Below are 13021 nucleotides of genomic sequence, written 5' to 3' on the forward strand. Positions count from 1 at the left end.
GGAGACCGGGGATCGAGTCCCATGTCGGGCTCCCTGCATGGAGCCTGCTTCTCCCTCTGCCTGTGTCTCTGCCCCTCTCTCTCTGTGTCTCTCAGGAATAAATAAATAAAATCTTAAAAAAAAAAAAGGAAGAAGCACAAAATCAAATGACATACTGGGAGGAAATCTCGAGATTAGAGCGCTAACTTCACCCTCCCCAACAGCGCGTGGTTTCGAATGTCCCCTTCCAACCCGCAGCAAGGGCACTGAGGACCGGTGGAGACGGGGGCGGGGGCGGACTTGGGAATGAGAGAAGGACCCGAGGCGCTGGGGGCAAAAAGAGAAAGAGGGAAGAAGCAAAAGCAGAGGCGCAGAGGCAAGGGAGGACTAGGAAAAATTGAGGCAAAGTATGAAGAAGAGTCCAACAGACAAGAGCCCTTCTGATTTTCCTCCTCTTGGTCTTGGGTGATTTTATTTTGTCCAAAAGCTTTAATTCTCCAGTTAAAACTGCTGACAATTTTACAGACACATCCTAGGAGAGCATCTACATCCCTTTGTCTCCTCCCTCGCGAGCGCCCTCCCCCTCCTCTGCCCTCCGCGCCCGACAGTCCAACACACGCGGCCAGGCCGGGCCTTGCAGTCCTGTTCTCTCAGGAACGTCCTGCAGGCTCCTCGGTCGCCTTTTCTTGACCGGGTGCTGCCCTCTAGAGCGCGGCGGTGCTCCGGGGGCTCCTCCTTTGCTAATGTAGCTTGAGGCCGCTGCCTCTGGAAACCACCTGGTTTCTGCATCAAATCACCCTCCCCTCAAACAGGCAGCGAGCGCCCTTTACCTGGTCCTGTGGCTCTGAGCAACGGCGAAAACGCAACCCATAAAAGCGACGCCTCCGCCTCCGGTAGCATTTAGGAATTCCTAGGACGGATCCCAGGATGCTCGAACCCTGGGTGCTAATTATCTTGAGACAGATCCTACTCAGAGAAGAGTTGACTGGAAACGTATCATTGGTTTTTAATATATACACATTTCATGGAGTCGTGCACACGTGTGAGTATAATTAACCTATCTTTATGGAACCAGAAGAGTTCTGTGAGTTTGCCTATATACACATATACATACACAAACACCTACCATCTGACACTCTAGCTCGGGTTAGGACGGTGAGCGGGGCTTGCCACTCGCTGCCGGAAGTGGCATTGCCAGCAAATGGCAAGTCCAGAGAAAAACGGATTGGAAGGGACGAGACTGAATTAGCAAAATACGCATTTCGTACAACAAACTGATTTGCCCACTTCCCTAAGGCAGCCAGCCTCTGTGATCTGTACACTCTTATTAAATAATCTCATTAAATAGGAGCACAAAATATACACATTTACAGTCATTAAATAAGCACGGGACTCCTCTTCTATCTACAGCCGCATTCGGACACTGCCATGCCTTCGTATTTGAACTTGTAGGTGACGACGCCCTTGTCTAAATAGAGGATGGAGATGGGCTCTAGCTTGGTGGGCACACAGCAGACCTTGGAAGCCTTTTGGGAATTCTTGAGGTGGACCAAGGCCTGGATGATCGCGTGCTTTGTGGGTGTGAGGTGCTCTGCCAGGGGGTAGTTGCAAACCCCACGGCATTCGTAGGCTTCGTATCCGGGGGGGGCGATGATCCAAGAGTCCCAGCCTATCTCTTTGAAGTCGATGTAGAGCGGGGTCCTCTTGCAGTAGTTTCCCTTAGCGTTCCTTCTGATGCGGGCAGTAGAATCGTAGATGATGTTTGACCTCATCTGCAGCAGGGCTTCTTCTCCCGGCCCACTGGAATAGCCTTCCAGGCCCAGGTTGTCGAGCTCCAGAAGTTGCTCATGGGCGATCATCTCATTCAGTTCCTCCTTCCGCTCCTTCTCGCTGCTTTGGTCGTCAGAAAACACGACGAGCAAAGGGACGTGCTTATTTCGGGCACTGGTGTCTATTTCCAGGTGTCCCCTGCCGGCATCTTCGGTTCCGTCGTGTCTGCTCTCGATGTGGACCTCCAGCTGGTGAGTGGACGAGCCCGACCTTTGCCAACGCCTGATGGCATCGGTGACGTCAAAAGTCTCCCACTCACTGTTGGTTCCGTAGATCTCTCCCGACACCAAGACCAGCATGCTCCTTTCGCCCTCAGTGTCCCCTCTGCTCTCTAGTACCTCAAAAATGGTAATCTTGCGATCTACTCCATCATATATCAGGCGGTCTCTTTGCACCAGTGTGTACAACCTGAGCTCGGCCATGATAACCTCTTCATGATGAGGGATGGACACGTTGAAGAGGAGGGGGTACTTTCGGAGCCCGTTAAAACTGGCTGGCTGGGAAAACAAATCTGAAAAAAAAAAAAAAAGACAAAAATTAGATTTGTAGTGTGTCACGGGGAAAAACAGATGCTTCTTTATGCGTTCAGAGGGCCTGTCTGTGCGGGAAGCTTGATACAGAGAAATGGGGGGGGGGGGGCAGTGACAATCAATGAAAACAAACACAATGTTAGCATTTTCCAACAGAAAGCACTGAAAGGTCAATGGTAGAAGCCTAAACTGACTCAGGCTGCCAAGAGTGAGATGGAAAGTGGCTCCCTAATGAATGGGAGGACACTCTCCCAGCCTTGCTTGCATGGCTTATCAGCCACAGAATTGCAAAGATGGGAGGGACCCTGGAGACCCCGCAGGCAAGCCCCTAATTATCCTAACCAGGGAAGAGACATCAAATGAGACATGGAGTGGTGGGATTTTTTTTGTTTTTTTTTGTTTTTGTTTTTGGTTTTTTTTTGGATGCTTTTCAGGGAGGAGCACTTGATGGCTTTTCATATTTGCATTTGTAATGGGTGAAGATTCCCCACAGGGTGGGCTGAGCTTTGGGCTCCCTAAAAGACCTCCAGGCTAATCAGGGGTTGGCAAACTCAAGCCCATGGGCTGGGTTGGGCCTGCCACCTATTTCTGGAAATAAAGGATCAGGAGAACACAGCCTGGCCCATTTATCTCGGTGTCATCAGCGGCTACTGTTGCCCTGCAATGTCAGAGTTGTAAGAACACATGGTCCGCGAAACCTAAAATATTTGCTATCTGTCTGGCCCTTTACAGAAAGGGTTTGCTGACTGCTGCTCTAGACACCGAAGTCTAATGAGGTCGACCAGATAGCCATAAACCAAGGGGGGAGGGGTCGCGGTGGTTGAATTTGGGGGGTGTGGTCTTCAACAAGGAGGAATGGGAGAAACTGAACCTTGGGACCGATGGATTGCTTTAGTCTCATACCCTTAGTGACCCGCATGGAGTTTGGCGCCTAAGAATCCCTCCGAATGTTTATGAAAGGTCCTTCATTCTCAGAAGCACACCTCCAGGGCACCTGGGTGGCTTAGCAGTTGAGCATCTGCCTTTGGCTCAGGGCATGATCCCAGAGTTCCAGGATCGAGTCCCACATCGGGCTCCTTGCATGGAGCCTGCTTCTCCCTCTGCCTGTGTCTCTGCCTCTCTCTCTCTCCGTGTCTTTCATGAATGAGTGAATAAAAATCTTTAAAAAAAGAAGAAGCAGCACACCTCCAAATATTATCATGTTGACTTCCTATCTGGGAATTTTGTAGGAGCCCAACGCTCCTGTACACTTGTCCCAGGTAACATAGGACTCCAAAATACCCCTGGAGGCATCTGTCATCCATCAAAGGGTTCCAGGACAGCAGAGCCCTAAGGACCACCAACTGAGGTGTTCTCTATCATCTCTGGCAGTGTTTTCCCACCTGTACGCCAGTTCATTATTTTAGTGGGTTCCCTGTTTCAGACCATTTTCTTAATATTTTTCTTTAACTTTGTAAGATGATTTTTAGACATGATCTCTCTTTTAGGCCTGTCCTAAGCAACCACATTCAGGAAATGAGGAGACCGAGGTGATGGTCACGTGGATTCTTTTATCTGATCCACCTTAGTGAAAAAATATAATAATTTCACAGGATTCACAGCGTGCTCTGTGAAGGGTACCACTTGAAATCATCTCATACACTGCCAGTGGGAAATACGGGTCAATGAGATGAATTTAAACTCTCCAGCAAGACTCTTAAAACCAGCCAGAACCAGGCCTTCACCTCTTGATCGAGTCATAGTTCCCATTCATTCCCCTACAGCCCATGGAACATTGTAATTGAACAATTGATGTTTGTTGAAAGATTAAAGAAACTATAAACCCTCCTCTTTGAAGCAGACTGATATCTTCACCATTTGCCGAAACACTCCTGTGCCTTGCTGTGCGCCGCACATTTGGAGATGCGCTTCTGGCTCCTGGAAAGCCTTCTCCCCTCGCCTCCACCTTTCTAGCTGTGTCCCCTCCTCGTGGGATTTTCCTTCCTTCACCTCTCCATCTAGAAGTTCACTGTCTCCTGGGTCACTTGAGTATTTACCACCACCACCCCCCTTTTTTTTTAAGTTTTTCTTTAAATTATACTTAGTGAACATACGGTGTAATATTGGTTTCAGGAGTAGTTTTAGTGATTCAAATACTTTCTCTCTCTCTCCTTTGAGCTTTACCATTTACATCCTTTACATTTCAGTTTCCTTTTTTTTAAGATTTTATTTATTTATTCATGAGAGACAGAGAGAGAGAGGCAGAGACACAGGCAGAGGGAGAAGCAGGCTCCATGCAGGGAGCCCGACGCGGGACTTGATCCCGGGACCCCAGGATCACGGCCTGGGCCAAAGGCAGGGGCCAAACTGCTGAGCCACCTGGGCTGCCCTTCAGTTTCCTTTTTATGAGTGGATCTTCCCAACCAGATTGTCATCATGCTGGCAGGTCGCACAGCTTAAACTCCCTTCTAGGCCTCCAAGCTATCACGATGCCTTAAATTGAGGCAACACTTTTAAAATATTGACTAGTTGATGGTTCTGGACATCAGATCAAGCTGATTATCTGTTTGATAAACTGTTTTACTGTTTTCCCATGGGCATCCATGGGTCCTTGACACATCAAGGATCTTGGGAGCTGTTCCCCTCTTATAAGAATAGAGAGACTTGACTCTCCTTGGATGGGGAGCATGGGAAGACCACAAATGGAGTAGACTGGTTGCTCCACCCATGAGAAAAGTACAGAATAAAAAGCTCACGGTAGTGGGGGGAAGGGATTACAAAGGAGAACAGGAACATTTTTCATGGTGATGAATATGTTTACCATCTTGGCTGCGGCAACGGCTTCATCGGGTGTCTACCAATGTCAAAACCTGGCTGATTATACACCTCAAATATGTACAGTTTATTGCAGGTCAATTGCACTTCAGTAAAGCTGTGGAAAAAATAGGCTCACTGGGCACGTGCAAGTATACAAAGTAGTAGACAGAGGGGCGCCCGGGTGGCTCAGCGGTTCAGCACCTGCCTTCACGTCAGGGCGTGACCCCGGGGTCCTGGGATCGAGTCCCCATCGGGCTCCCCGCATGGAGCTTTCTCCTATCTCCGCCTGTGTCTCTCCCTCTCTCTGTCTCTGGGTCTCTCATGAATAAATAAATAAAATCCTCAAAAACAAACAAAAAACAAAGCACTGGATGGAGGTGTCGCATTCTAGGCAGGGGAACGGATGTTAGTTGAACATATTTAAACGTGCCAGTGTTTTGCAAGCCCTGTTTTATTTAGATCCTACAATGACCATTCATTTCCGTCGTGTTCATTTTTACACCAGAAGAAATGGGGGTCAGTGCCGAGGACCGACTTCCCCAAGATGGCAAAGCGAGGGCAGCCGTAGGAGGAATTCAACTCGTGCTTTTTCTACCTTAGAAATGCACTTGTTTCCCCCTGACTAGTTACATTTGGGGAAGGTTTTTTTTTTTTTCTGGTTTGGCTTTGGGGGTGGGGCCGGGCGGGGCCGGTCTTTGTCTCCCAGGCAGCTGCACTGTGCAGACCCAAAGGGGCCAAAAGTGAGACCGTAAGAGCCACCGGGGCCACCGCCCAGGGCGGAATCCGCTCCTGCTTCCGCTGCTCTCCAGGAGTAAGACGCTCCGGAAACTGCACTGCCTGACCTCGGGCACGAAACCCTCCCCCGGAGATGCGGAACCTGAAAAACTCCTGTTGTCTCAGGGCGTGCGAACGTTGTCCCACCCGCACCCTGAGCCGGGCCCCCGGCGCGGGGCTCAGAAACGCCAGGAGGGCTCCTGTGGAGGCAGGCCACTCCTCTCCAGCGCAGGCTCACCCCCAAGAGGAATCTGCAATCTCACTCTTGCCATTTCCATTACGTGGCTAAAGGTTATTAGGAAACGTCCCCAACGCGTCACTGACTATCTACCATTGGGCCAGTTATCTAAATTGTCAAGGCAAACGGTGTCTCCGAGACTGAGCCATCCCCACTGCACATGTCCTCCGACGCCTAGAACTGAGGGAATTCCTGAGTAATATCTAACGTGTGTCCCCGGTTCACAGCAAATGCAGTGCTTTCCTACCCATACCCTCTTGGAGATCGCTCAGCTGTGTTACGTGCGCTTATTACCCCCAACTCACGGATGAGAAAACTGAGGTTCAGAGAAACCAAGCTAAAATATCCACAACTGCTGAATCAAGCCTGTCTCAAAATTCCAAACCCTAAGCCATTTCTTTGCTAGCACCTTTCTGCTTTTAGGAACTGCTGATCAACATCAACCCAAACCCTCTTTTGTATGTGGTCAATGACAATGGTAAATATTAAAGAATTCACTTCTTTGGACCCAGATCTTTTACCACGCACACTAGGGGAAAAAAAAATGTATTTTTGCCTACTGGCACCGTATTAGATAAAGGATTAACTTGCTACATCAGGCCGTTTAGTCACTGAATAAAAGCTGGCGGAGGGGGGCTAACCTGGTTTTCCTGCTGATATTTAAGGCTTGCACATTGCTATTCATGAAGACTGAAGTAAGGGGCATCATTAACTGGGCCGTGCAAACTTCCTGGACATTATAAACAGCGATTCAAGGATGTCCACGTCACACAACACAACAAAACTTTAGGGAGAACCTCTGAAATAGAAGTTTTCATCCTGTCTGAATACTTCTTAAATAAGGTCAGAAAATGGAAATACAATCAAAGCTTGAGTGAGGCACAAGTCTGGACTTTTTAGTTTTCACCTATTTTCACTCTAAGGAGAAGCTGACAATCTTTCGGCCAATTAAAAGACAAACCTGGAAAATGCCGGACAAAGGTAGAGTAGTACAGCAGCACTAATTTTTTGCATTTCTTGCTGTTCAAATTTAAAAATTTTAAAGGCCCGGTTATGAGGTCAGGATGGTAGATGCTTTACAGCTTTTGGTTAAAAGACATTCTTTGGTACCTTTTTAAAATTTTTTTAAAGATTTTATTTATTTATTTATGAGAGACACAGAGAGAGAGGCAGAGACACAGGCAGAGGGAGAAGCAGGCTCCACGCAGGGAGCCCGACGTGGGACTCGATCCTGGGACTCCGGGATCACGCCCTGGGCCGAAGGCAGCGCTAAACCGCTGAGCCACCCGGGCTGCCCTCTTGGGTACCTTTTAATAACATTTGGGAAACGACCATGAAAACGGTATAAAACATTTGGGAAACGACCATGAAAACGGTATAAAAACAAAAGATGCGTTGTTTTAGAGCATCTTTGTATGCACAGCCCCACACAGATGCACTCACCCTTAGCTGTATTACTCCCACAAATTGTGAATTTACTTAACGCTGCTCTCGGGGAAGAAAAAAAAAAATTCCGAGCCCAATTCCATCAATAACAGGTAAACTTACCTTCGTTCTTGAAACTCCTAATGATGTTGGCCGAGGGCATGGAGGTCCGATCCGTCGCAAATTTGTTGTAGAGTTCCAGCATGTACTCCGGTGGGTCCACCTTGGCTGAGTCCTGGGGAGGGATGTCGGATAAGTTCAGCGTCTTGAGAAACTCATTCTTCATGGTCTGCAGCAACGTGTTGAAGTCGACACTGTCTTGCTCCGAGAAGACATCGTCAAAGAGGGGCATGTCTTCTTCCAGAGGCGACTGCTCCAGGCTCATGATGGGGCTGCCAGAAACCGAGTGAGCCACCAGGCCGAAGACCGCGCACAGCTGCAGGGCCAGAGAACCCATGACTGTGCTCGAGCCCCCAGGCCAGCCCAGGAAGATTTAGCTCTCCTGGGCTCTAAGTGGCAGTTTTATCTGATGGAGCGTTAATGTCTCGTGTCACTGGAGACAAGTTTGGAAACTCTTCCCCTCTCTCTCCCTCCCCCTACCTCCCTTCCTCTCCACACTCCCCCCCCCCACCGCCCGCCCCACCAAAAGTCAGGTTGCCGTAATTGGATAACAAAATCCCCTATAGGGGCCTAGCCTTTCTTATCTCTCTAGTGTAAACTTGTGCACCAGATTTTGTTTCTATCTTGCGATCCTTTTTTCTTTTAATGAGCATTTTATAAACATGTCCACATTCTGACACTGGCTAAGAGATAGGACAATTTTCTCCTTGTGGAAGCTCTGCTTCTCTTCCTTTCAATTCACTTCCTTTTGGCAGGAATGCCTAAGTTCTGCTTTTATGTGGTTTGCTTTCACACATGCATGGAAGAGATACCGAGAACCAGCGCGATCCACGTCAACGGCACCACGGATTAGTTCAAGTGATGGGGCTTCCAGCTTCACGTCAACGTTTCTGAAGAAAGGCCGAGTATCCCACATCTCCGCGTTAGTCTAAATGAATTCACACAGATTTCTAGAAGTTTACATTTTTAGAAACAAGGAAGTATAAACCTCGTGGTCGAGGGCCTTTTTCATAACAGATTTGATCTGGCTTAAGTGGCTTTTGAAAAATAGGGTGAGTGTTTAATTATAATAGCAACTACAATCTATCAGGTGCTTTCCTATAAACAGGCATTGTGCCGAGTGCCTTACGTACATCACCACGTGTGCGCCCCCTCACAGCCCTGTTATCATGCCCACGGCACGGACGGGTCACTAAGATCCCATAACTTGCCGGAGGCCACCGAGCTACAAGGCGACAGAGTCAGGATTTGAACCTGGGCGTTCCGACTCCTGCGAAAAGGGAAGAACAATCAGACTTCGAAACCGGCGCTCCCCAAGCCTGGAGCCAGGACAGAGGGGCAGGAAGGCCGGGTCCCCGCCTCACCCCCAAACCCCACCCCCCCACCCCTGTGCATGCAGCCAGGAGGCAGCCACCTGCACTGCATGGGGAGCTCGCTGCATCCCAGAGCCGTGAATTACTAGGGTGGCAACGTCCCTGCCAAATCCACCTTCAGGGCCACATCCAAGCTGTCGGTGGCTCCAAGTAAAAGTCGAGCAAACAACATCCCCGGCAGATGAAAAATGCCAGGTGGCTTCGTCTGAGGAAACCGCGGTACAATCGGCTGTGCACCTGGTTTAGCAAAAGACCCATCAGGCCCATCTCGATTTCTACCCCGGGCGGTGGGGCACGGCGGGCAGGTGAGGGCGGGCAGGTGAGCATGGGCAGGTGAGGGTGGACAGGTGAGCGCGGGCAGGTGAAGGTGGACAGGTGAGGGCGGGCAGGTGAGTGCGGGCTGCGGCTGCTGCCAGGGATGCTCACACCCCCCGACCCTGCCAGGGCACTTCTTGCAGGTGGCAGGTGCCCGGCCCGGTGCTCAGAAGCGGCCCGAGGGCTCGGCACCCTGTAGTGCCCTCAGCTCGGAGCCACAGTTTCCGACGTTTACCCCGAGTGGGCCCGCTCCAGGGTCTCCGCTATCTCCTTCCCTGCAGGCTCCCTCCGGAGCCGTCTTCCGGTCCTTTCCAACTCCCAGAGATGCAAGGTTACGGCAGTTTCCTCAACTGCCGTGGGAGGAATCGTGCTCAGAGGAAGAGTCTCTCCTCAAAACTGTCCACCTGCTTGGTGGTTGGTTTGATTCAAAGCCGTACTTGGCTGACGGTCGTGCTCCTGAGTTAAGAAGCCAGGTGTAGGTGGAAAATAGAGGATATCCCAACAGGTCCCGGGTGAGGAGTCCCGGCCATCCCGCGGGCGGGCCTTGCATGCGGTCCCGACGGTGCACCAGCGGGGCCCTGGCATCAAAACGAGCACCCGTTTCTCTTCGCGCACGCACAGATGTCAGCGCACACTCCGAAACTGTCCTGGCAGGCGGGCGCGTGTCTCCGCCGCAGGACAGCGGGCTAAGTGGCGGCACTGAGGGCCCCAGACGCAGGCATCGGCCTTGCTGAGCTCCAGCCCTTTGCAGTCCAGGCGGAAAGACGGGCACCTGCGGTTTCGCCAGCCCCCCCGCCCCGGCTCGGTGTTAGCGCAGCCGGGGCGGTTGGATATTTATTTATTTATTTATTATTTATTTATTTATTTATTTATTTATTTATTTATTTTGCGGTTGGATATTTAGACTGGGTTCTGCATCGTAAATGTTTACATTTCTGGCTGATTAAAGATAAAATGGGAAACCGTCGCTCGCCACAGCTCATCGCCGACGACCCCTCGAGAGGCAGGGTCCTCAGGCCACACCCGTGGCGGGGCGGGCGAGGAAGGAGACTGGCCTCCACCCTCTTCCAGGACTGGGGCACCTTCCATTTTAGCTGCAGACTCTCCATCCCCGTGATTTTGCCCAGAAGCTTTTCCTGAGGGCCCTCATCGGACTTTAAAAGGTCCAAGTATCCCCGCATTCCTTCCGGAGTCTTGATCCTCTGGACACGATCTATTCTACTCCTTTGCACTGATCTCATGGTTTTGGACTCTGCTCGTTTAGAGCGTGTTATAATTCACTTAGAGTGGATGGAAGAGGACCATGCTGCTGAGCCAAAGATGAAAAAAAAAAAAAGCATGTCTAGATATTTTAAGTGAACCCCCTTGAGGGTGGAAAGCAAAATATTAACTACACGTCATGCTTTTCAATCCCGAATTCAAAAAGCTCCAAAGTCTCTGCTTTATGAAGTTTGGGGTCAACTTTTAAGATGAGTTCTAATACCTAAGGGATCTGCTGAACTCCATTAGATTCTCAAAGGGATCCGTGATCCAGCGGAGGTTGGATCCATTGTCCCCCTGCCCCCACTGCCCCAGGGTGAAGTCTGCTGTTCCCTGTTAGGACTGAACAGATCCTGAGTAAAATGTAACCAACCAGATTGCCCCGATGACTGAAGGCCAGTGAAGTTGGGAGGCCTTCGGACGTGACTCCAAGCTTTTGGAACCACTTGCACCTTGGACTCCACGTCAGAAGCACGACACTGCTTTTGCCAAACTCACTAGGGAATTTCCAGGAGTTTGAGGTGTCCCTTCTCAAACCAGGTATGATGATACAAATATTCAGGAAGCGACATGGCAGGTCCCCACCTGTCAGAACGGACACAAGAGAGAGCACCAGAGCGGGGTCCCAGAGGCCTCGAGTTCCAGGTAGTGAGCTCTGGGTCTTGGGGAGACGGGGGTGGGACATTGGAGGAGGGGCTTGGGCAGCAGCTACGTACCAGGCTGGATGGGAATATTTTGATATTCTGGCCTCCGTGTCACCGCTGCCCTGTGAACAGCAGGAGAGGTTCGTGTCGCCCACAGATCCTAAGCCGGAGCTCTGCAAGCTCCACACGCTTCCGACTCAGACGAGGCCAGCTGGCCTGCGCCGGTTACCGCATCCCCTGCTGCTAGAGCCCGCTCCCTGGCTGCCCTCTCATTCTCCAGCCCAGATCTTGCCGCCATGTCCAGCCTCTGCCCCTGGGGTGGGCCAGACAGCTCCTGCTCCTCTCTGATATCACCTGCCCCAACACCTGCTCTGGGACCGGAAGCTGCCCCGACGGTGGCATCGCTCATCAACCTGTGTATCAGAGCCCGCATTTTCAGCTGGCAAGTGCTCCCTCGCCCCTCCTGTCCCCTCAGCATTTAGGTTGCTGCCTACCTGAGGCTCACCGGTCTGCCAGGTGGTTCTCACGGAGCGACACGAGGACCCGTCACCTCAACTCAGCCCCGCCCACACCTGCGGTTTACAGAGTCTCTTACCTCCTTCCTTCTCTCACCTTCCACGTGGGCCCTTCCCTCGCCAATAAGGCCTCTCATGTGAATTCCCACCAATAATTGGGCTAGCAATAAAAAAAATTAAAGAATTCAGGCCTTGGTCACAGTCTTCTTCGAGATTTCGTGTACGCACCTGCTATGCGCCAGGTGCCGTTCAGAAACAAAACCTGGAGGAAACGGACCCAACCCGTGACCTGCGAGTCTACTTTCCAGCGGGGAGAAGAGAGACCATGAGCAAACCTACAAATAAAATGAAGTGTCTGGTGGGCGGGGATAACTACAGTGGAAAAAAACAAACCAAAGTGAGAGGATAAGCAATGCGGAGGGCAGGGGGCTTCCTGTTTCACTGCCGAAGCTGGGGAGGGCTTCCCAGGTGGGGAGACGAGGGACCTGGCCATGCTGGCCCTGCAGGAAAGAGCACTGCAGGTGGAAGGAACAGCCTATGCAAAGACTCTGAAGTGACAGCCCGTGGTCGTGGCGGTTAGGGAAGTCTGGTGAGAAGGAGAGTCACAGTAGAGGAGGTCTGAGACTAGCAGGAGCTGCACCAATTGGGAGCTCATGGATTCCTCTTTTTTTTTTTTTTTTTTAACAGCCATCCTACACAGGGACACAACTTGGCCTTTTCCTTTCTGTCACCAAGCCTATGTCACCTCCTAAGGGGTTTTCATGTTGCCCCATAGTCCTCACAAGCATTAATATATTAATATGTTTGCTCCCTGGAAATGTAGGTCTGGAAAAGAGGAACCGCAGAGTGGCCAGACAACCGTTTGCCTCCCCCAGCCGTCTCCGAGATGCACAGAAGCTGGGAGTCTGTGCCGCGCCACCCATGGGTGGTGGTAATAGGCCACTAACCCTTGCTGTCCTTGCCGCCTCACAGTTTATTCTGAGCATGGCGCCTAGATCCTGATACGACAGCGTGTCTTCGGTCCCTCCCTTGCTAGGAGCAAAGGGCTAAGTCCTCCAGAAGCCTTCATGGCCCTGGCCCTCCCTGGCCTCTCTGGAGTCACTCCTCTTGCAAACTCCACTCCAGCCCCACTGACCTCTCTCATTCCTCAAACACCCCATGCCCCTTCCCACCCTTGGACCTTTGCTTCAGCTCCTCCGCCTGACTCGCCACCCCCTGCACA

At 51.0% G+C, this 13021-nt stretch overlaps 1 protein-coding gene across 1 annotated transcript; it reads right to left on the minus strand.

Moving 5' to 3' along the window:
* Window positions 1–401: 401 nt before the first annotated feature.
* On the minus strand, window positions 402–8130 carry BMP10 (bone morphogenetic protein 10). The gene is made up of 2 exons (XM_038549546.1): window positions 7696–8130; window positions 402–2320 (listed from the first exon to the last, which is right to left on the minus strand). The coding sequence occupies exons 1-2, from the start codon at window positions 8027–8029 to the stop codon at window positions 1380–1382; spliced, it is 1275 nt and encodes a 424-aa protein (XP_038405474.1). The 5' UTR covers window positions 8030–8130; the 3' UTR covers window positions 402–1379.
* Window positions 8131–13021: the final 4891 nt, after the last annotated feature.

This window comes from Canis lupus, chromosome 10 (assembly GCF_011100685.1).
Source record: "Canis lupus familiaris isolate Mischka breed German Shepherd chromosome 10, alternate assembly UU_Cfam_GSD_1.0, whole genome shotgun sequence".
Taxonomy (NCBI): domain Eukaryota; kingdom Metazoa; phylum Chordata; class Mammalia; order Carnivora; family Canidae; genus Canis; species Canis lupus.

Bases quoted from the DNA above. Each gene is read 5' to 3' on its own strand.
- BMP10 (XM_038549546.1), bottom strand. From the start codon at position 8,029: ATGGGTTCTCTGGCCCTGCAGCTGTGCGCGGTCTTCGGCCTGGTGGCT. The intron at 2,321-7,695 runs GTAAGTTTACCT...TTTTTTTTTCAG, and splicing joins TAGGAGTTTCAAGAACGAAG to ATTTGTTTTCCCAGCCAGCC.